The sequence below is a fragment of the Triturus cristatus genome, chromosome 10 (assembly GCF_964204655.1).
Source record: "Triturus cristatus chromosome 10, aTriCri1.1, whole genome shotgun sequence".
Classification (NCBI taxonomy): Eukaryota; Metazoa; Chordata; class Amphibia; order Caudata; family Salamandridae; genus Triturus; species Triturus cristatus.
Window position 1 is genome coordinate 51,423,241 of NC_140593.1, and position 21,017 is coordinate 51,444,257.

Consider the following 21,017-nt stretch of genomic DNA (forward strand, 5'->3'; position numbering starts at 1 on the left):
TGGCAGGGCTGGACATCGACAGAGCTGAATATGTGGCTCTTGAGACTCAAACACTCATATTACAGCGGAGGGGACAAAACAGGACGCATGCTAGCAAGTAAATTGAGAGCAAGGCACCAACAGATGCGAGTGCAGTCCATAGAGGATGCCGGGGGAGTGAGCCACACAGAAAACGAGAACATAGCTCAGGTGTTTAGGGACTTCTATGCAGACCTCTATGCCAAGGAAAATACTTCGGATAGACTACAGGCATCCCACTTACAGGAGATACACACGGCCGCTTTAATACAGGATCAGGCAGCACAGCTTGACACCCCGATTCGGATTGAGGAGGTGATAGGGGCGATTTCCCGACTTAAACCTCTTAAATCCCCGGCGCCTGAAGGTTTTTCTTTTTTTGGTATATGTTTATTGAGAAGTACATGTCAGTTTATAAACAATACATAAAAAAGGGAGTATAAACAAATCAAATTATGGCCACACAATAAATTACTATGAAATGTTACCTTCTCAGATTTTTAAATATGAAAAGGATAATACAGATATCAAAAGATACAATAGTTGAGGTACTCATAAAACCTGGAAAGGAAGAAATAGGAAAGGTGGACTAGGGAGAAGATGATAAAGATAGTATACAGTATGTAGTAAACCATGTATTATAGATAGTTGGAAGATAGTAGCGATAAGATCATACAAATATATTATTTCAAGTCAAGATATTCCCACTAACTCAACAATTTCAAATAGGTGAACAGTAAGTCCTAATTCAAATAACAGTGTTCGTGGCTGAAGGTTTTTCAGGGGGCTTTTATTAGTCCTTTTGCCACCTGCTGGTGCTGATGCCGATGCTGATGCGCCTGTTCAACTCTTTTGAGGGCCTGGGCTCGATCCCTGTGGATATGCTGGCGGCGGATATCGTAGTTCTCCCCAAACCAGGGAAAGATAGGAAGAAATGCAGCTCTTACCGCCCGGTGTCTCTACTCAATGTAGACCTCAAATTGTTCACGGGCATTTTAGCAGCAAGACTGGGTCCGATGATGCCTGGGATTATTGAGCCAGACCAAGCGGGCTTCATCCAAAATCACCATGGAGGATAGAATACGAAACACGTCCTTCACCTCATAGACAAGGCCCATCGCATGAATATGGATGCACTGTTGTTGACAGTTGACACAGAGAAAGCATTCGATCGGGTGTATTGGACCTTTCTAGAGCGCACGCTGATTCACTTTGGGCTCGGGGATCGTTTTAGGGCCTGGATAACTAGTTGCTACAGCCTCCCCTCGGCCTCCATCAAAGTTAACGGGACAATGTCTCACCCCTTTCCCATTCAGAGGTGCACCAGGCAGGGGTTCCAGCTGTCCCCCCTCCTGTTTGCCCTCTACATTGAGCCACTAGCACAAAAGATATAAGACAATCCGGCCATAACGGGTATACTATTCGGCGGGGAAAGACACACCATAAATCTCTACGCTGACGATATCTTGGCCTTGCTAGAAAATCCAGAACGGTCAGTCCCGGAGTTTCTAAAGGAACTAGAGGCCTTTGGTGAGGTCTCTGGCTTCAAAATCAACGTAGGGAAGTCACAGATCCTGCATTTGACAGGTGCACAGTCAGATTCACAGAGGAAGACAGACCGATTTGCAGGGATCCAGATAATGAAGTTGATTCCTCACTTTACTTACAGACATGGAAGCGCCACCAGCTATCACTAATGGGCCGTGTGGCTGCAATTAAGATGTTGGTTCTACCAAAGGCGTTGTATTTGTTTCAAATGATCTCGGTCAAACCCCCGCCGGGGACACTTAGGACACTCCAGAAAGAAATGCTCCATTTTGTCAGGGCAAGGGCGCAGCCCCGTATGCGTAGGGAACTGGGATACTTAAGAGCGGAGGAGGGTGGTTTGGGGATCCCGAACCTGGAGGAGTATTACAGGGCCACTCAGATGCGGTACTTAGTGGAATGGAGCCGGAGGAATCAGAGAAACGGTGGCTGTTTCAGAACAGGGCCCTTGCCCGGATGTCCTTGTGGAAGGTACCTTTTCTAAAAAAAGCAGACAGGCCGCAGGCAATACAGGGATCTCCGATTAAGAGGGCGGTGCTAGACACGTGGGAGGCGGTCGCCACGAAGAAAAAAACTCACGTCATTCCCATCTCCACTGACGCCTCTGCTGGAGAATAGGGAATTCTCCCTGGGAATGGCGGCCACAGACTTCAAGGTTTGGCAGAGCTCGCAATGCAAGGTGGCGGGACACCTCTTTGAACTGGAGGGGATCATTCCCTTTACGCAATTGAGACAGTCTTGCGCACTACCCGAGACAGAAAGGTATCACTACATACAGATGAGACACTGGCTCCTACACCCTGACACATTCCCCCATATAAGCAGAAAGATGACGAAATACGAAAAATGGCTGATCACAAAGACATCGGACAAAAAGTTGATCTCAGAACTATACAATATGCTACATACGCTGGCCCCCGATGAGTCTACCCCCAGTCAGAGGCGATGGGCGAAGGAACTAGGCAGGGACCTCTCGAAAAAAGAATGGGGAGAGATCTATTACAGGGCCAAACACACAACAAGGAACACCGCCGGTAAGGAAACCACCTTTAAAATAGCTACGTATTGGCACTTGACGCCAATACGCATCAACAAAGGGAATCCGGACTGTAGTCCTACTTGCTGGCAGGGATGCAGGGGCGAGGGGAACGCTGCTGCACCTGTTGTGGGAATGCCCTGCTCTTTCTGATTACTGGCCTCAAATCTTGGACAAGGTTGACAAGCAATTTGAGACACAGATTCCGAGATTTCCGAGTTATGTGGTGCTGGGGTTGCCCAACCCCCTCACATTCCCACTGAAGTCACGCAAAGGAAGACAGATGGGCCTGGCGTTAGTGGCGGAACTCCAAAACATACTTACGCATTGGCGTACACCAACAGTGCCCACCCATACGGGGTGGCTCTATAAATTGTGGTACACTTTAGGGATGGAACTCATACAGGCCACACTCACGGGTTTGTGGCTCAGGTTTTAGGTCTGGAAACCGCTGTTGACCCTGCTGTCCTCTGAATTCAATGAGATTACATGTCCAAGGTACCTTCGTTTCCTGCGCTTAACAGGTACAGGTAGCATTCGTGAGACACAGTAACAGTTTGGGGCTCACTCTCTCCACACAGGAGTCACAGGGGATAGTGGGATTCTGCATACCAGTGGGGGGAGGGGGCAAAAGGCGGGGGGGGGGTTCATGGTTCAAATGTTATGGGGGGCAAGTTTCAACCTCCTCAAGTTCAGTTGCAGCCCATCGATGCACGTGCACGGACTCACATACCACGGGATCAGCGGAGGACTAAAGCGGGTCATGCTAGAGCTGAATGTATCATAAACCTGCTTATGCATACTAGTTTACAAAGCATCAGATGTCAGAGCTATAAATGTATGTACAATGAAACTGCTAATATTCCTAATAAAAAAGAGTTACAACTAAATCACAGCACCAGCATGGAGGGTGTTGACTGGTCAGCCGTCCCTGCCTTCCACCGCTTGTAGTCCTAGAGCAGAGAGCCTGTCGGGGTTAAAGGTATTCTGCCTGACCAAGTTTCATGTTGTATTTCTAGATCCAAGTCCGAGCCCCAGAGAAGTCAGATGGTGCTGTGGATCTCAAGCCTGCGGCAGCTGGAGCCTGCAAGGTCTCTGATAGACCCCCAGCTGTGGGACCTCATGCAGATCACCTGTCCAGCCTCTGCCAGCACAGTCATTCCCCGAGGTGAGGGAAGACAAGGTAGGGGCTCTGTTAGACCCTCAGCTGTGGGACCTCATGCAGATCACCTGTCCAGCCTCTGCCAGCACAGTCATTCCCCGAGGTGAGGGAAGACAAGGTAGGGGCTCTGTTAGACGCTCAGCTGTGGGACCTCATGCAGACCACCTGTCCATCCTCTGTGTACGTGGCCATCCCCAGAGGTGAGGGAAGGCTGGGTGAGCCTCTATTAGACCTCCAGCTGTGGGACCTCATGCAGACCACCTGTCCTTCCTCTGCCAGCACATTCCTCCCAAGAGGTGAGGGATGGAAGCGTAGATCCTCTGACAGAATCCAAGATATGGAACCTCATGCAGACCACCTGTCCTTCCTCTGCCAGCATGGTAATCCCCAGTGGTGAGGGAAGGCAGGGTGAGCCTCTGTCATACCTCCAGCTGTGGGGACTCATGCAGTCCCCCTGTCCTTCCACTGCCAGCACAGTCATCCCCAGAGGCGAGGGAAGGCAGGGTAAGCCTCTGCTTGACCATCATGCAGACCACCTGTCCATCTTTGGCCATCACAGTCATCCCCAGAGGTGAGGGAAGGAAGGGTAGGGCCTCAAATAGATCCCCAGCTGTAGGACCTCATGCAGACCACCTGTCCTCCCTCTGCCACCATGGCCATCCCCAGGGGTGAGGTAAGGAAGCATAGAGCCTCTGATAGACCTCCAGCTGTGGAGCCTCTTGCATTCCACCTGTCCATCCTCTGTCAACACAGTCATCCCCACAGGTGAGGGAACACAGGGTAGTGCCTCGGACAGACCCCCAGATGTTTGACCTCATGTAGACCACCTGTCCTTCCTATGCTACCATGGTCATCCTCAGAGGTGAGAGAAGGAAATGTATGGACTCTGACAGACCCCCAGCTGTGGGACCTCATGCAATCCACCTGTCCATCCTCTGCCAGCACAGTCATCCTCAGACTTGAGAGAAGGCAGGGCAGGGCCTCTGGTAAACCCTCAACTGTGGGGCCTCATGCAGACCACCTGTCCTTCTTCTGCCAGCATGGTCATCCCTAGGGGTGATGGAAGACAAGGTAGGGCATCTGATAGACCCCCAGCTGTGGCACCTCATGCAGACCACCTGTCCTTCCTCTGCCAGCACGGCCATCCCCAGGAGTGAGGGAAGGAAGCGTAGAGCCTCTGACAGACCTCCAGCTGTGAGTCCTGTGTGGTTATTGTTATGAGTATTTGTAGAGCGCATGGCTACCCCTAGGCATCCCAGTGCTAGCAGAGGTATCAGACAGATCACAGCAGCTTAGTAGGTGGGATTTTGAAAAAAGCATGTTTTCAAATGTTTACAGAGGGACAGGAGGTTAGGTTCTAAACGTAGATGGAGGGGGGAGAGCGTTCCACAGCTTGGCAGCAGTGTAATGGAAGGACCGGCCACCACTGCTCATCCTTTTGATTTTGGGGACCGAGGCTAAGAAGAGGTTGGCTGATCGGAGGCATCTGTTAGGATGATAGGGGGAGATGATGGGAGGGCCTTTCTTCCAGAAGGACTTATGAGCAATACACAAGGACTTGAATTTTATTCTTTCCATAATCTGGAGCCAGTGCAAGGTCTTCAGGGCAGGTCTTGTAGAGTGGCTGTTGGGAATCTTAAGAAGCATACGTACTGTGCAGTTCTAAATAACTTGCAATTCGCTTCTGGTAGCCCCTGGGGCTCCTAGATACAGAGCGTTTCCGTAGTCGAGGCGGGAGAGGATCAAGGCTTGGACCATGAGTCTCCTTGCTGAAAAGGGAAGGAACAGGAGGACTTTGCAGAGCATTCGTAGACTGCCATAGCAGGAAGCGGCCAGTTTTGTCACCTGATTATCAAATGCGAGTGACCGATCTAGCCTTATGCCGAGACTTTTGATCTGGTTTTTGGGCATGGGCAGGGATGCGAGGCAGCTTGGCCATTCTGATCCAATGTCAAAAATGGGTGAATTACCCAGCAGCATAAGCTCCGTCTTGTCTCCATTCAATTTGAGAAAGTAGGATTTCATCCATTTAGCAACTCTTTCCGTGCAGGGGACTAGGCAGGGGGAGGTATCTTCTGGGTGATTTAAGGCCACCACTAATTTGGTGTCATCGGCGTAGGTGACAATTTCAATCCCGAAGGGGAGGACAATCTGTGCCAGGAGGCTCATATAAACATTAAACAGCGTCGGGCTCAGGGACGAGCCCTGAGGGGCGCCACAGTTAAGTGGGATACGTTTTGAAATGTTGTCTCCTTCAAAGACTTGGAAGGTCCTGTCCTCAAGGAAGGACTACAACCAGGTGATAACACCATCTTCTAATCCAACATTCCTCAGTCTGTGAATCAATATGTCATAGTTGACAGTGTTGAAGGCGGCACTGAGGTCCAAAAGGATGATAGCTGTCGAACCACCTTGGTCGATAATCTTTTTGGACTTTTATACCACTGCCAGTAAAGCAGTTTCGGTCCTATGTTGGGGTGGAATCCAGTTTGTGAGGGGTGCAGTACATTGTGAGATTTGAGGAAGGTAGAAATAACAATTAATATGCTTTTCTAGCATTTTACTGATCCCAGGAAGGAGGGAAATAGGGCGGTAATTATCAAGAATGTCGGGGTTAAGGCTGGGTTTCTTCAATAGCGCCTTCACCATGGCGTGTTTCCACAGTGGCAGTACTAGTCCGGTCAAGATCGAGGAGTTAATCAGCTATAGTAACACCGGGAGGACTACTTCCCCTGCCTTACTTAGAAATTGAGGGGATTCCGGGTCACTGGGAGAGCCGGATTTTACCGAGGCAGAGATGTTTACTAGAGTGTCCATATCCATCAAGGGAATTTCCTTGAGAGAATGATCACCGGGCACAAAGTCCTCCATAAGCGGCAGATTAATAGAGGAGACGGGGGGAAAGAATTGTAGATATTCTGAATATGATTAGAAAAGAACTCTGCCAGTTCATCGCACCGTGCATGAGACCCCTTGTAGAGGGCATCCATGACCGGTAGTTTTAAAAGATGCTTTGCGAGTGAGCTACCTTGTCACAACTTATTCACTCATGCAGACCATCTGTCCATCCTCTGCCAGCACAGTCATCCTCAGAGTTGAGAGAAGGCAGGGCAGAGCCTCTGGTAAACCTCAGCTGTAGGGCCTCATGCAGACCACCTGTCCTTCTGCCAGCATGGTCGTCATCCCTAGAGGTAAGGGAAGGCAGGGTAGGGCCCCTGATAGACTCCCAGCTGTGGGACCTCATGCAGACCACCTGTCCTTCCTATGCCACCATGGTCATCCTTAGAGGTGAGAGAAGGAAGTGTATGGCCTCTGACAGACCCTCAGCTGTGGGGCCTCATGCAGACCATCAGTCCTTCCTATGCCAGCATGCTCATCCCCAGAGGTGAGGGAAGGCAGGGTAAACCTGTGTTAGACCCTCAGCTGTGGGACCTCATGCAGACCACCTGTCCGTTCCCTGTCAGCATGGTCATCCCTAGAGGCGAGGGAAGGCAGGGTAAGCCTCTGTTTGACCCTCATGCAGACCACCTGTTCTTCCTCTGCCACCATGGCCATCCCCAGGGGAGAGGGAAGGAAGCGTATAGCCTCTGACAGACCCCCAGCTGTGGGCCTTCATGCAGTCCACCTGTCCATCCTCTGCCAACACAGTCATCCTCAGAGGTGAGAGAAGGCAGGGCAGGGCCTCTGGTAAACCCTCAGCTGTGGGGCCTCATGCAGACCATCTGTCCAACCTCTACTAGCATGGCCATCCCCAGGGGTGAGAGAAGGAAACGTAGAGCCTCTGACAGACCCCCAGCTGTGGGACCTTATGCAGACCACCGGTCCTTCCTCTGCCACCATGGCCATCCCCAGGGGTGAGGGAAGGTAGCGTAGAGCCTCTGATAGACCTCCAGCTGTGGGACCTCATGCAGACCACCGGTCCTTCCTCTGCCACCATGGCCATCCCCAGGGGTGAGGGAAGGTAGCGTAGAGCCTCTGATAGACCTCCAGCTGTGGGACCTCATGCAGTCCACCTGTCCATCCTCTACCAGCACAGTCATCTACAGATGAGAGGAAAAGGCAGAGCAGGGCCTCTGGTAAACCCTCAGCTGTGGGGCCTCATGCAGACCATCTGTCCAACCTCTACCAGCACGGCCATCCCCAGGGGTGAGGGAAGGAAGCGTAGAGGCTCTGACAGACCTCAGCTGTGGGGACCTCATGCAGACCACTTGTACTTCCTCTGCCAGCACACTCATCCCAAGAGGTGAGGGATGGAAGCGTAGATCCTCTGACAGAATCCCAGATATGGAACCTCATGCAGACCACCTGTCCTTCCTCTGCCAGCATGGTAATCTCCAGAGGTGAGGGAAGGCAGAGTAAACCTGTGCTAGACCCTCAGCTGTGGGGCCTCATGCAGCCCACCTGTCCTTCTTCTGCCAGCATGGTCATCCCTAGGGGAGATAGAAGACATGATAGGGTCTCTGATAGACCCCCAGCTGTGGGACCTCAGGCAGACCACCTGTTGTAATGCCAAACTTATATCTCCCCTGGACCAAGGTATGTACCGTCAATTTCCCAGGGAGAGAATATCAGTTCCAAACTTATGGAATATAACATATACACAGCACTTCCTAAGGTGGGCAAACTTTCAACACTTCCCCAAAGGCAAGGCAAGAAAACAATATAACACATGAGTCTCCTCTAGACCAAGGTAACACACACAACACTTCTCTAGAGCGAAATATATTTTACACATCAATTGCCAGGAGTAGAACAACTTCCTATAACACAATTACCTGCTAGAAGGGAATTCACCCATCCTTCTACAACAGAATACTTGGCCAAGAAGAGTCCACACCTCCTGCTTCAAGGAAAAGACGAATTCAAACATATGGAATATATAAATTTATTAACACAATACTTCAATCACGGGCAGGCCGAATATATATTGATCATGGCAGACTCTCACATATCAAATAACTGATTGAAATACACAATCAAAGCAAATATATATATGTAAAAATATATATGTATGGATATAAGAATCAGAAAATAAGAAGGAAAGGAGAGAATCAGTAAAGAATCAAGAGACAGTTAGTAGCAGAGACACCTCACCTACTGCTCCATCATTTCACCCCACTTCGCTCAAGGGGAGTCCATTGCTTGAACCGGGCGAAAGCTCAGAGGTGACACCAGTCTCCACTCTTCCGTGACAGCACGTCTGCTCCACGGCATGTTATGTTATGTTGTTATGTTAGGGATTCTTCTAAAGCGCACGACTCACCCTGGGGCATCTCGGCGCTATACCTAGTAGCAAACTGAAGAGAAATAGAGAAAAAACAGCGAGGCAGCAGAGAATGATCCCAAGTGATCAGAACAAAAAGGTTTTCAGTTGTTTCCTGAAGGTAGTGAGGGAAGGGCATAAGCGTATGGAAATAGGGAGCATATTCCAATAGCGCGGAGCAAGATATGAGAAGGCCCTTCCCCCGGAGCGGGCGAGGCGAATTCGAGGGGTCCTCAGGAACCCAAGTGAATTAGACCTAAGGTTGCGAGTTGAGATCTGTTTAGTGAGTCTGCTTGACAGATATTGGGGACCTTTACCGTTTAAGGCCTTATAAGTAAGACAGCAGGTCTTGAAGTATGCTTGTTTCGCCATCGGAAGCCAATGAAGGTCTAGCAGTAGAGGGGCTGAAGGTGAACCCGCCGGGTGGTTTAAAATCATTCGCGCTGCGGTATTTTGAATGACCTGCAGTTTCCTTAGCAGCGTCGGGCCTAATTCTGCCAGTAGAGCGTTGCCGTAATCGAGGCGACAGATCACCATGGCCTGGACTAGGGTTCTGCGATGCTTGGTAGGCAGATAGGGGAGGATCTTCCGTAAAAGCCGCAGGCTGAAATAGCAGGAGCTGGAAATTGCTGCTATATGTTCCTTCATGGAGAGTGCCTGGTCATTCCCAAGTTTTTCACTACTTGTTTAGGGGAGGGGGCGGCACCCAGCTCTTTAGGCCACCAGTCATGGGACCAAAACAGAGAAGCTTTCCCAATTAACATAATTTCAGTTTTGCTTGGATTCAATTGGAGATAATTCTCAGTCATCCAATCGGAGATGGCGAGCATTCCAGCTGCGAAGCGTAGATGTTCTGATTTTGCTTCCGGGTTAATTTTAAAAATAAGCTGGGTGTCATCCGCGTATGAGATTATCTCAAATCCACATGACTGCTATTTTCGCTAAAGGGGACATGTACAAATTAAACAATGTGGGACTGAGGCAGGAGCCCTGGGTAACACCTTTGTCCAAACAGCACTTATCTGAACAATAAGGTCCCAGCGTGATTGTCTGGTTATTGTCAGACAGGAAATTCTGTAGCCATTTTAGGGCTTGGTCTTGGATTCCGCATGAAAGCAGTCTCTCCAACAGTTTGGCGTGTGCAATAGTGTCGAATGCTGCAGAGAGATCCAGGAGGACCAGAATAGCTGATCCTCCGGCATCCATTTCTAGCCTCAGTTAATCGGTCACTGCTAGGATTGCAGTTTCGGTGCTGAATCCTGGACGGAACCCTGATTGGGAAGGGTCCAAAAGATTGTTAGATTCTAAGTAGTGACTCAGCTGTCTGTTTATGGCCGATTCAAGTAGTTTGCCCAGCAAGGGTAACAGAGATATGGGGCGGTAGTTACTAAGTATGTGGGGGTCCGCAGCCGGTTTTTTCAGGATAGGTCGGACAAAGGCTTCCTTCCAGGTGGGGGGAATTATATCCAAACTGATGGAACAGTTGAAAATTCCTTGAATTTCCGGAGCGCAACATGGAGCTAAAAGGGCCATAATTCTGGGGGGGGGGGCACATGTCACTAGGTGAGCCAGACTGAGCCGAAGATAGCAGCTTATTGACTTCCGTTATAGAAAGTGGTTCAAATTGTTTGAGATTACCGAAAGTCTGCTGGTTGATTTCTGCAGAACTTCTGCGTGGGGTTGCGGTCTGGGCTAGTGGGGAAGGGAAATTAGCATATATCAAGGTGATTTTTTCATGGAAGTGAATCGCAAGGGAATTGCAGAGATCATGTGACTCCATTTGGGGCAATCTGCAGGCTTGGGGTGAAACAAAGTCTTTAACTATGTTAAATAGAGTTTTTGAAGAGTTGGTAGCCTGGTCAATTTGTTTTAAGATAAACGATTTTCTTGCTATTTTTATATTTTGATGGTATTTGATGGTGTGAACTTCCACCAGGCCAGTGTAGGCTCCCCTTTTTAATACAAATTCAAACACAGCGAAGCTTCTAGCAAGCCTCGCCCCCTCGTTCTCATGAGAGCTCGTACCAGCCTGCTCCAAGGCCACTGCAACGGTTGATCAGGCCTTTGCTATGGCTCCGAGACAGACCATGTACATTCCTCTGATAAGAACCAGTTCTCTCTAGCCAGTACAGTGTGAAAAACAGGAGGAAAGCAAAACATGCCCTCTTCACCTCCGCAGCTTCGTGCAGGCACAGAAAATGGCTTCAGCATGAAAATGGAGTTAGTTAAGCCATGCACACAGAAAGGCCCAAAGCAAGATGAAATTGAAAAGCAAGATGACACGAGAACATGTCAAAGGCAAAAATCAGCACTACCATAAAGCAAGGTAAAGTCAGAGAACAGAATGACATTAGACCACGTCAAAGCCAATAGGTCAAAGTCATAATTCACCTAACCCAAATAACATTATACACTTAATCCCTCAGTATCCAACATTGAGCACGTTTGCACCATCACCCACAACACTGCACCTCGACATCCCACACCTCCTATTCTTGGCAAGCCTATTCTACTAAAAGATAGCAAGATTACAGGACAGAAGAGAAGCAGGCATATGCAAACCCATCCTACATTAAGGCTAGAGTAACATAACACACTTAAGTCAGTACAAAATGGTGGTGGTTGAGGGTCATCATAGGGTGTCAGACCACAAAAGTGGCTCATTCACTACACCTGTCCTTCCTCTACCAGCATTGTCATCCCTAGAGGTGAGGGAAGGATGGGTGGGGCCTCTGTTTGACCGTCAGCAGTGGGAGCTCATGCAGACCACTTGTTCTTCCTCTGCCAGCACAGTCATCTCCAGAGATTAGGGAAGGAAATGAATGGCCTCTGACAGACCCTCAGCTGTGGTACCGCATACAGACCACCTGTCCTTCCTCTGTCAGCACAGTCATCCCCACAGGTGAGAGAAGGAAGAGTAGGGCCTCTGATAGACTCCCAGCTCTGGATGGACCTCCAGCTATGACGTCACCTGCAGCCCACCTGTTCTTTCTCTGCCAGCATGCTCAGCACATACATGCTACATAAATGTATTGCTCATCTTGTATCTCTCACCTGCAGGGGAGTGGCTGAACTGTCTTGGGTTGAAGGAATCGGCACAGTACCTTGGCACTGGTAAGAGAGTCACCATCCGGGTCCCAGATTGCTCCATCACCACATACCTGATAGATCTGGTGAGTAACCGCACAAAGATGCCTGCTCTGCTCCAAGGCTTCAGGCACCAAGAGTTCTGAGAGTGTAAATCTAAGAGCATCCTACTGGGGAGCTAAGTATTACTGAAGGGAAGAACCCATGTGCGCACAAACTGGCATCAATGCAGACTGGCTGCTGGGGGAGGGTCTGTGGCTCATTAGATTCATATACTGTGGCTGGACATATGGATGACGATAGATGTAAGTATAGATGCGAGAGCCTATAGATGGACGGAGAGACAGTTGGCTAAAGATTAATGGATGCATGAGTGTGGGTGAACATCAGGGTAAACTGATGGCTTAAGGGTGTGCACAGTACTTGGTTTTTATATTTGGGAACACCAAACCTTGGCTTAGGGCTACTTAACCAAACTTGTTCAACATCCCCACATACCTGCCCAGACTTTATTTATGAATATATTTATGAAGTTTCAGAGAGGGCAGTGCACCACCTGCGGGTTCCTCAGAAGCTGTAGATGTCACACGACTATGTCTAGATGGGGATGGAGTTAGTAGGGGGTGAAAGGTATGTCCCAGTCCAGAATTATTTATTCATTACAACCAGGTGCAGGGAGTTCCGTTGTACGGCAGTCTGAAGAGTTCAGTGTTCAGGTCCTTGCTGAACACACATCTTGTTGGGTTCTACCTTCTAGATTGAGTACAATGCTTTACACCGCCAAGGGACCTTGACGTCAATGGTCCAATGCTTGCTAGGTAATCAGGCGGGTCATCTCTGAGCACAGGATCATGTTCAGCACCAACAGGATTCCAGTTTCTGAAAATATATTGGTCCTTCTCCCCATTATGTACAGTGAAGAGAATTCTGAACTTGGCTTTACTGAGGTTAGTAGCTCTATAAACAAGCACTGGTAAAGCCAATATGCCTTGCCTTATGGCTTTGGTAATGAAGACCTATTTGTTTTGTCAATGGTTTTTGCAGATGTTGAAGCAAAAAACGTAAGTTAAAAATTCAATGAGTCATATGTGCACATGCATCATCACGCAAGCACATGTATTCGAGGTACTGCATAATGACGTAGATGCTCACATGCATCACCACACACATTTGAATACCTATTGAGGCAGCAGCCGTTTTTTTAAATTGACCATTTCAAGATACCAGATGCTTTGGGATCAATAAATATAATACATAAATCGAAGGTGCACAAAAGAGTGTTTTTATAAAGAGGCTTATTACAGGTTCCGGGCCCTTCTAAATAGTTTAAAAATAAATGTTTAAAAAACAGATGTGCGGGAGAGCAGTGGGGTGTCAGGGAAAACAATGCCAGAAGGGGCAGGAGTGGAACAAGGGGAGATTATTAAGAGGCAGGAAAGAGGGACAAGGAAGGATGCAGTGGGGGTGCAATAAATGAACTGTGAGCGGTATACTAAAGTGGAGAGTACAGGGAGGCGGGAAGTTTGAATAGGGATGCAGCACATAGGAAAAGAGAAGAAGAAAACTTACACACTCGCATGAAGTGCTAAAAGAAAAAAGAATAAGAAGCAGGGAAATTAGATACATTTCCTGTCTATGTTTATATTTTAATGTACTTGTGACAAACTCGGAATCTCAACTAACTTCACCTTGAACCAAACCCTGATCTACTTCCTGACTGCCTGCACCACTGGCAAACTCCACCAACAATATTGCAGACTTCATCGCCCCCCTCACCATTGACTCCACAGCCTACATTCTCCTAGCTGACCTCAATTTCCACCTGCAACATCAAACTGAACCCAACATAACCGAACTTCTTGAAAGGCTAGGAAACCTCAGACTGGTACAACATGTCGCCAGACCCACATACTCCACTGGACACACCCTCCACCCCGTCTTGGCTTCCTTCAATGGCATCAAGGTCACCACTGTCACGCCTCTCACCTGGACTGACCACGCCATCGTCACCTTCCAGATCAACATCATTCACCACAAAAAATCCACCACAACAAGTCTGGTCAGTTACAAATGGACCAGCATCACAGAATCATACTGGCCCCAAACCCCAAGCCTGGACCCCACCAGTAACCTAGCCAGCAACATCAACCAATTGAACAAGTGGATCGCAAACAGCACCAACTCTCTGGCACATCACAAACATAAATACCAGACGAGAACCTGGAAGCAGGACAACTGGTACACAGATGAATTATCATCCAAGTGAGACTGCAAACAGCTGGAAAGGAAATGAAGAACCAGTCACAAAGAAACCAACAAGACCACCTTCAAAGCTGCCCAAAGACGTAACTGCCAACAATTCAGAAAGAAAGGCCTTACCCTAGCACGTAGAACATAGCTCCAACAGCAGGAAAGAGTTCTTCGTTATCGTCAAGGAGTTCACTGGACCATCGTCCACCACCAACAGTATCTCCCCCTTTCAAGACCTATGTGACAACCTATCGGAATTCTTCAGTAATAAAATCAAAACTATCTACAACAACTTCGACCCTCAACTGAACCACAGTAGCTGCACCTCCAGCCTACCCACAGAAAGCTTAGGCAACGCCATAGCTACTTGGAAAACAAATCACCATGAATGAAACAACCAACATCATGAGAACCATCTGCATCAGGGCCCAACTGACCCTTGTCCCCACCACATCTACAAGATGGGCACCTCCTCAATCAGAGAAGCACTCATGTCCCCACCACATCTACAAGATGGGCACCTCCTCAATCAGAGAAGCACTCAACAGCATCCTGAACACCTCAATCAACACCTTCCCAGAAGCCTAAACAGATGCAGCGGTCAACACACTACTAGACAAATCTTCAGGAGATCCCACCCAGCTAGCAAATTACGGCCTGATCTCCCTACTACCATTCCCAGCCAAGGTCATAGAAAAAGCAATCAAAAAGCGATTCACCAACCACCTCAACCTACACCAGCTCCTGGACATCACTCCATCAGGTTTCAGATCCAATCACAGCACTGAGATAGCCCTCAATGTAGCAAGTGATGACATCAGAACGATCCTTGACCGAGGGGAAACAGATACTCTCATCCTGCTTGACTCCTTTGTGGCTCTCGACGCAGTCTCACTCCGTCCCAGTCAGAAGACTTCACGAGGAGGGAACCCAAGGTCCCGCCCTCAACTGGACCTGCTCCTTCCTAACTGGAAGAACCCAGAAAGTTACCATGCCACCCTACATTTCAGAAGCCAGGAACCTCATATACGAATAAGATACCTGTGATGATAACCAACTTCACTGCCTGCAGGACCAAAGTAGCCACTTAGATGCGATCAAACTGACTCGAGCTCAGCACCAACAAGACAAAAGTTGTGATTTCCAGAAAGAAGACTTTTCCCTGGGACTCTGGTGGCCAGCAGATCTGGTGGCCAGCAGATCTAGAACTACTACCGCCCCCCACCACCCATGCTAGAAACTTAGGAATCATCAGAGATGACACACTCAACATGACAGCCCAGATCAGTTCTGTGATCTACCCCTGTTTTCACATCCTGAGGATGCTGTGAAAAAACTTCAAGTGCCTACCAGAGAACACCAGAAATACTATCACACATTTCCAGCAGACTTGACTACGGAAACGCACTCGCTGCCACAATTACCAAACAGCTCCTGAACCATTCTGAACGTAGCTGCAAGATGAATCCACAAACTACCACCTCACTCCCAGATCACAACACAGCTCAGAGAATGCCACTGGCTCACCATACACAAATGCACTCAATTTAAACTCCTCATGCACACATACAAATCACTACACAACATCAGCCTGCATACCTCAACAGCAGCATATACTTCCAACTTCCCTCCAGACATCTTCGCTTGGTCTGATTTCTCACTTGCACACCTACCCCGCATACACAATAGCAGAGCAGGAGAGTGCACCTTTGTGTCCATCTCCCCAAAGCTTGGAATGACCTCCCACAGAACATCAAAACCTCCTCATCACTTCTTGTTTTCAACAAGAAGCTGATGACCTGGTTTTTCGAACAAAACTCCTGGGAGTTCTCCCCCTACCCACCTGCGAAGCACCTGGATACTCTCACGGGTAATTAGTGCACTATACAAATAGGCAAAACATATGTTATGTTAATACATTTTTAAAGCGCTTGTATACCCAGAAGTGAGATTGTAAGAAGGCTAGTTTTTAAAAAGCCAGGTTTTCAGGAGTTTTCTGAATACCAGCAAAAAGGGAGCAGACCTGTTGTTTATCGGTAGGAGATTCCAGTGTTTAATAGCTCTTGAGCTGAAGCTGCTTTCTCCCCATTTTGTTTTCTTAAACCTAAAGGCAGTGACATTTTTGTTCCCTTTGATCGGACGTTCATACCAGGAGACGGACGGTTTTAGGAATTCCGGGCTTGTATCATGCAAGGCCTTAAAAGTTAAGCCAAGGGTTTTGAATTTGATATGGTTCCTGACCGTCAGCCAATGTAGGTCTTTGATAGCTTGAGAGACCAAGTGACATTGGGGAAGGCGTAGGAGTAATCTGGCAGCAGCATTTTGTAGGACTTGCAGTTTTTTCAAATATTGTTCCTGTAGATTGATATACAGTCTATTACAGTAATCCATGTTGGATAAAAACTAGTGATGAGATTACTGTTCTCCTGTTGTTAATAGGAAGTTACTGGAAAATCTTTTTTATTATTGTACGGGTGTTGAATGTAGAGGAGAAGAAAGCGTTAACTTGCTTGCTGAGGTTACATTTGTCATTGATTATCACCCTTAAGTTTTTGGCTCCTGAGGTTGGCAGTGGGAGAGGGCTCATTTCTGAAGTATTCAACTTGGCGTTTGTTACTAATTCTATCGACCTACCCTCAGAGCTCTAGACCTTGATATCATAGCCCCTTTTCTGACCATTTAATTCTGAAATGTTGTAAGTGTCGACGGCAAGCCCTTAAAATAGGGAAGCATCAGTTTAGCAAATGTTAATTTTGCAGCCAGTGATACTGCAATAAACCTCTGTATTTTACAAGCCTGGACCAGGGAGGAATTGATTCAAAGAGTAGAACATCCTAAGAGTATTTTAAGAACTTATGTGTGTAACCTTCTTATCCTATACCTTCCATAAGCCTATCTTACTGAACTGGCTTAACTCCAGAGGCAGGTCAACTAACAACTGAGAGATCAGGGACATCTCTAACAGTTCAGCCGCTTAGACCGAAAGATCGTTCATAAAGGCTACGTCAGTATCTCCTGTGTAATACAACTGTATGAAACCAACAAACATCTCTTGAAAGCCAGAATTTTTCAGTGCAAAAGTATCCCCCTACTGTATCAAAGGGTTCATGTGCACCTAAACCAATGCCCATCATCGGCGCATCCAAGTTCACGTTCTAGGAAACCTACTAATGCTGTCAAGAGTACTCATGTCAGGAGCAAGGAGATGGATGCCATGGGAGTGTGAAGGCTAGTAGGAGAGGCTAGAGACTACCAAAGACTTCATAAGAGTGGTCTGCAAGTGATGAGAGGCACTGCGGACGGAAGGAAAAGACAGCCTCAAAGATGCAAGCCTAAGAGAGCAAGGGGAAATGATGTAGGTGTTGAAGAAGGGTGGAGTGACAACTCTAGGGCCAATCGTGGTGGTGTTAGCGCCCCTCTCTCCATGCGATGGGTTCGTTGAAGTAGAGGATAGGATTCTCAAAGCTCAACAAAATAGGAACTGCAAGCGGGGGATTCAATTCTCTTAACACTAGATTCTTTTTTGCTTCAGAGGGTCCCACTCCTCCCTCTGACCAGCTAATAGTGCACAGAACACAGACTCTGTCCCATGGTCAGTGACTCTTGTTAATAAGGCTGAGAAATCTGGACATGACACAGCTATCAAGCGGAAGACTGGGCAGCGTAGAAGTTCAGGATGAAAATCCAACTAGTAAGTCTGGGTTTGAAAGGAATTCACAGGAAAAAAAACTACCCGGGGAAGGAGAGTATGCGCAGCGCGGCAATGGTGACACTTTGCGCATATGCTAAATAGTGAAAAGAGCTGTGATACGCGGATGAGAAACCATTTGGAAGACACAAGGCAAAGACAATATTTCCAAGAATTCTCATGTCCCTAACCTGGAGCACAAGTTGGGCAATGAAAAGAGTTGCAGACCACAGCATCAGGTGGTATTTAGAGATACAGGTTGGACTCCATGCTAGAAGAGGAAGAGCACAGTAAAACACCCTTTAACAGTTCACACAAAACAAATTTAAGGAAGGAAATTGGGTCTTCGGAAGTAACAGCTAAAGTACTTTAAAGAAATGAAGACCACAGGGGACCTCTTTGATATCATCAAGAAAAGCATGACACAGACTATCAGAGTGGAGAGATGGGAGGAGACATAGAAGACCACCCGTGCCTCCAGGCAGGCAATCATGGAGCCCAGAGAATCATTTTGACATGCAGAAAAATGATGGTGAGACTGAACACGTGGTACAGGGGCATAGTAAAAGAAGACTGATTCAAACAAAAGCAAAGAACCCTCAGGAGGGGTGCAGTGGGTGAGAGATCTAACTGCAACCAATCAATTTACCATTCCACTCAAATCATTAGCATACAAAACAAACCACTCAAATCATCAGCATACAAACCATGGCAACCATAAGTCCTGGGGCGGCACGGCTCTAAATAAATCTTTAACCTCATCATGCCCCGACTGGGCAGAGACTAAGGGCCGGATTCACAAAGGTTACTTGCACGTTTGAGTAATTTACACTTTTGAGGAGTATACTAATTTTGCCTATTCACAAAATTCAAAAGGAAGTTGTTACAAAAATAAACAAAAACAGTAAATCAAGCAGCACACATGGCCAACCATTATTGTTGCACTGCAACACCCTCCCGTACAAAATAAACAAGGTAGGGAATTAAAATAAAACCCACAGGAAAGCATGTTAAATTAAATTATTTGAAATAGTTAAAATATAAATAAATATAATTTCAAGTAAAACATATATAAACATAGTACATATTTATTTTTTCATTGTATACCATTTTAAATATATCTTTAATAGAAATGTATTAATCTAAAAATATTTTCTGAAGTTTAAAGCAAAAGAAAATTCCCACTAAAGAAAAAAAATGGATTATGCATTAATAATTATTAAATGTTACTACTACTACTGTAATGGAATTAAACACAAGTTAGTTATATTTTCCAAAAAATATTACACAATTATTTTAATTAATAATAGGGAACTAAAATATTTTATAATTAAATAATAAATATGTACTATTGTCTACATTAAATTATGTTTATTGAGTGTGGTAAATTTACATTTTGTTAGAATGGATTGTGAATCGATTGTGAGACGTGCCTGCATAAGTTTCCATTTTGTTAAGATGATGTGGTCCATCGGCACCTGGGTATATTTTCATTTTTGTAAGGAAGGGGGTTTGCCACGTGTGTCTTGTGCGTTTCCATTCCTCTAGAACAGAAGTGGAACCTGTGACTAGGCGTCTTTCCATTTCATTAGTATGGTCTTTGGGACCTGTGTCTTAGGATGGTTCTATATCATTAGGATGGGGTTTGGCATATGGATGTGGGTATGTTTCCTTTTTTTAGCATATTTGGTTACCTGTGTTTGCTTACATTTTGTTAGGATGGGTTTGGTACCTGTGTCTGGGTATGGAATTGCAAGCCAATACGATGCAGTGCAAGACCTGTGTCCAGCCTTGTTTCCATTTCATCTAGATGAGGTGTCAAACCTGTATTTGGGTATTTTTCAGTTCGTAAGGATGGAGTTTGGCATCTCTGAGTAGGTTTCCATTTCTTAAGGATGGGATGTGGCACCTATGTCTTAGACAGTTGCCATGCCATTGGAATGGTATTTGATTTCTGGGTTTGTTTCGTTTTTGTTAGGATGAGGTCTGAGAGTTTCCATTTCATTTCATTGAGGTCTTGGGCCTGTATTTGGGCAGGTGTCCATTTTCTAGCATAAGACCTGTAAACTTCCGTTCTCTTAGAATGTGTATGTTTCCATTTCGTAAGGACTGGGTCTGGTACCTGTGTCTGGGTATGGCTTTCCATGCAATTACGATGAGGTTTGAAACCTGTGACTTGTTTCCATTTCATTGGTATGAGGTCTGGAACCTCTAGCTGGGTATATTTCAATTTGCTAGTGTAAGCAATTAGATTATTTGGGGTAGGTGGGCAAATCACAATCTTGGATAGAATAACATTTTATAAACAAAATGACATAAAACTGACAACAATACAGTAAGAGGAACTGGAGATATGTGTTTTGGTGTTTTGTGTAGAAAAAGTCCCAAAAAGCACATAGCACCAATGATAGGCTCCAGTCTACTGCAAACATTGTGCAGTCTGATGCTGACTGTGATGAAGTGAGGGTCAGATACATCAACAAGGTTCGTCGTGGTCAAAGATTTTACCTTCAGACTTCTAAGTTACAGTCACCCACAGGAGTACACTGCTAAAGCCCGCCAAGACCTCTAGGGATTCACTTTGTCTATCAACCTGTGAGTCACTGAGGCAAACAGCAGCGTCCCGTTGTCACCGTAAGCTGGGTAGTTGTTTTTTTTCCAGAGTTTTATAAAACACAAACTTGACCCCCAGGTATTGGGTATGAGAGCGCTTTACATGAGCACCAGTTTCATTACAGACGGACACATTCATTTTTGTTAGGCACAGGGAGATTAAGTGTTTTGCTCAGAATTGCTGGATGCTGAGCGTCATTGCAGAGACTTGAACCTGGCTCACCAGACTTGAGATCGACCATCCTAGCCGTTAGGCCAACTCCTCTCCCCAAGTTCCAGGAAAAGGTGTCTTATAGCTTGTTGTTTCCCGTAGCTTGAACGTGAGGTCAGTCTTATGAACCTTGGAGTCCACTTC

At 46.8% G+C, this 21,017-nt stretch overlaps 1 protein-coding gene across 1 annotated transcript in view; it reads left to right on the forward strand.

Moving 5' to 3' along the window:
- The window catches only part of LOC146788813 (uncharacterized), a 147,825-nt gene that overhangs the window by 78,054 nt on the left and 48,754 nt on the right, over positions 1-21,017 (forward strand). Inside the window, exons 5-6 of the mRNA XM_085630973.1 lie at positions 3,619-3,767; positions 12,085-12,197. Of these exons, the coding sequence (XP_085487099.1) occupies positions 3,619-3,767; positions 12,085-12,197 (262 nt within the window). The remainder of the gene's footprint in view (positions 1-3,618; positions 3,768-12,084; positions 12,198-21,017) is intronic.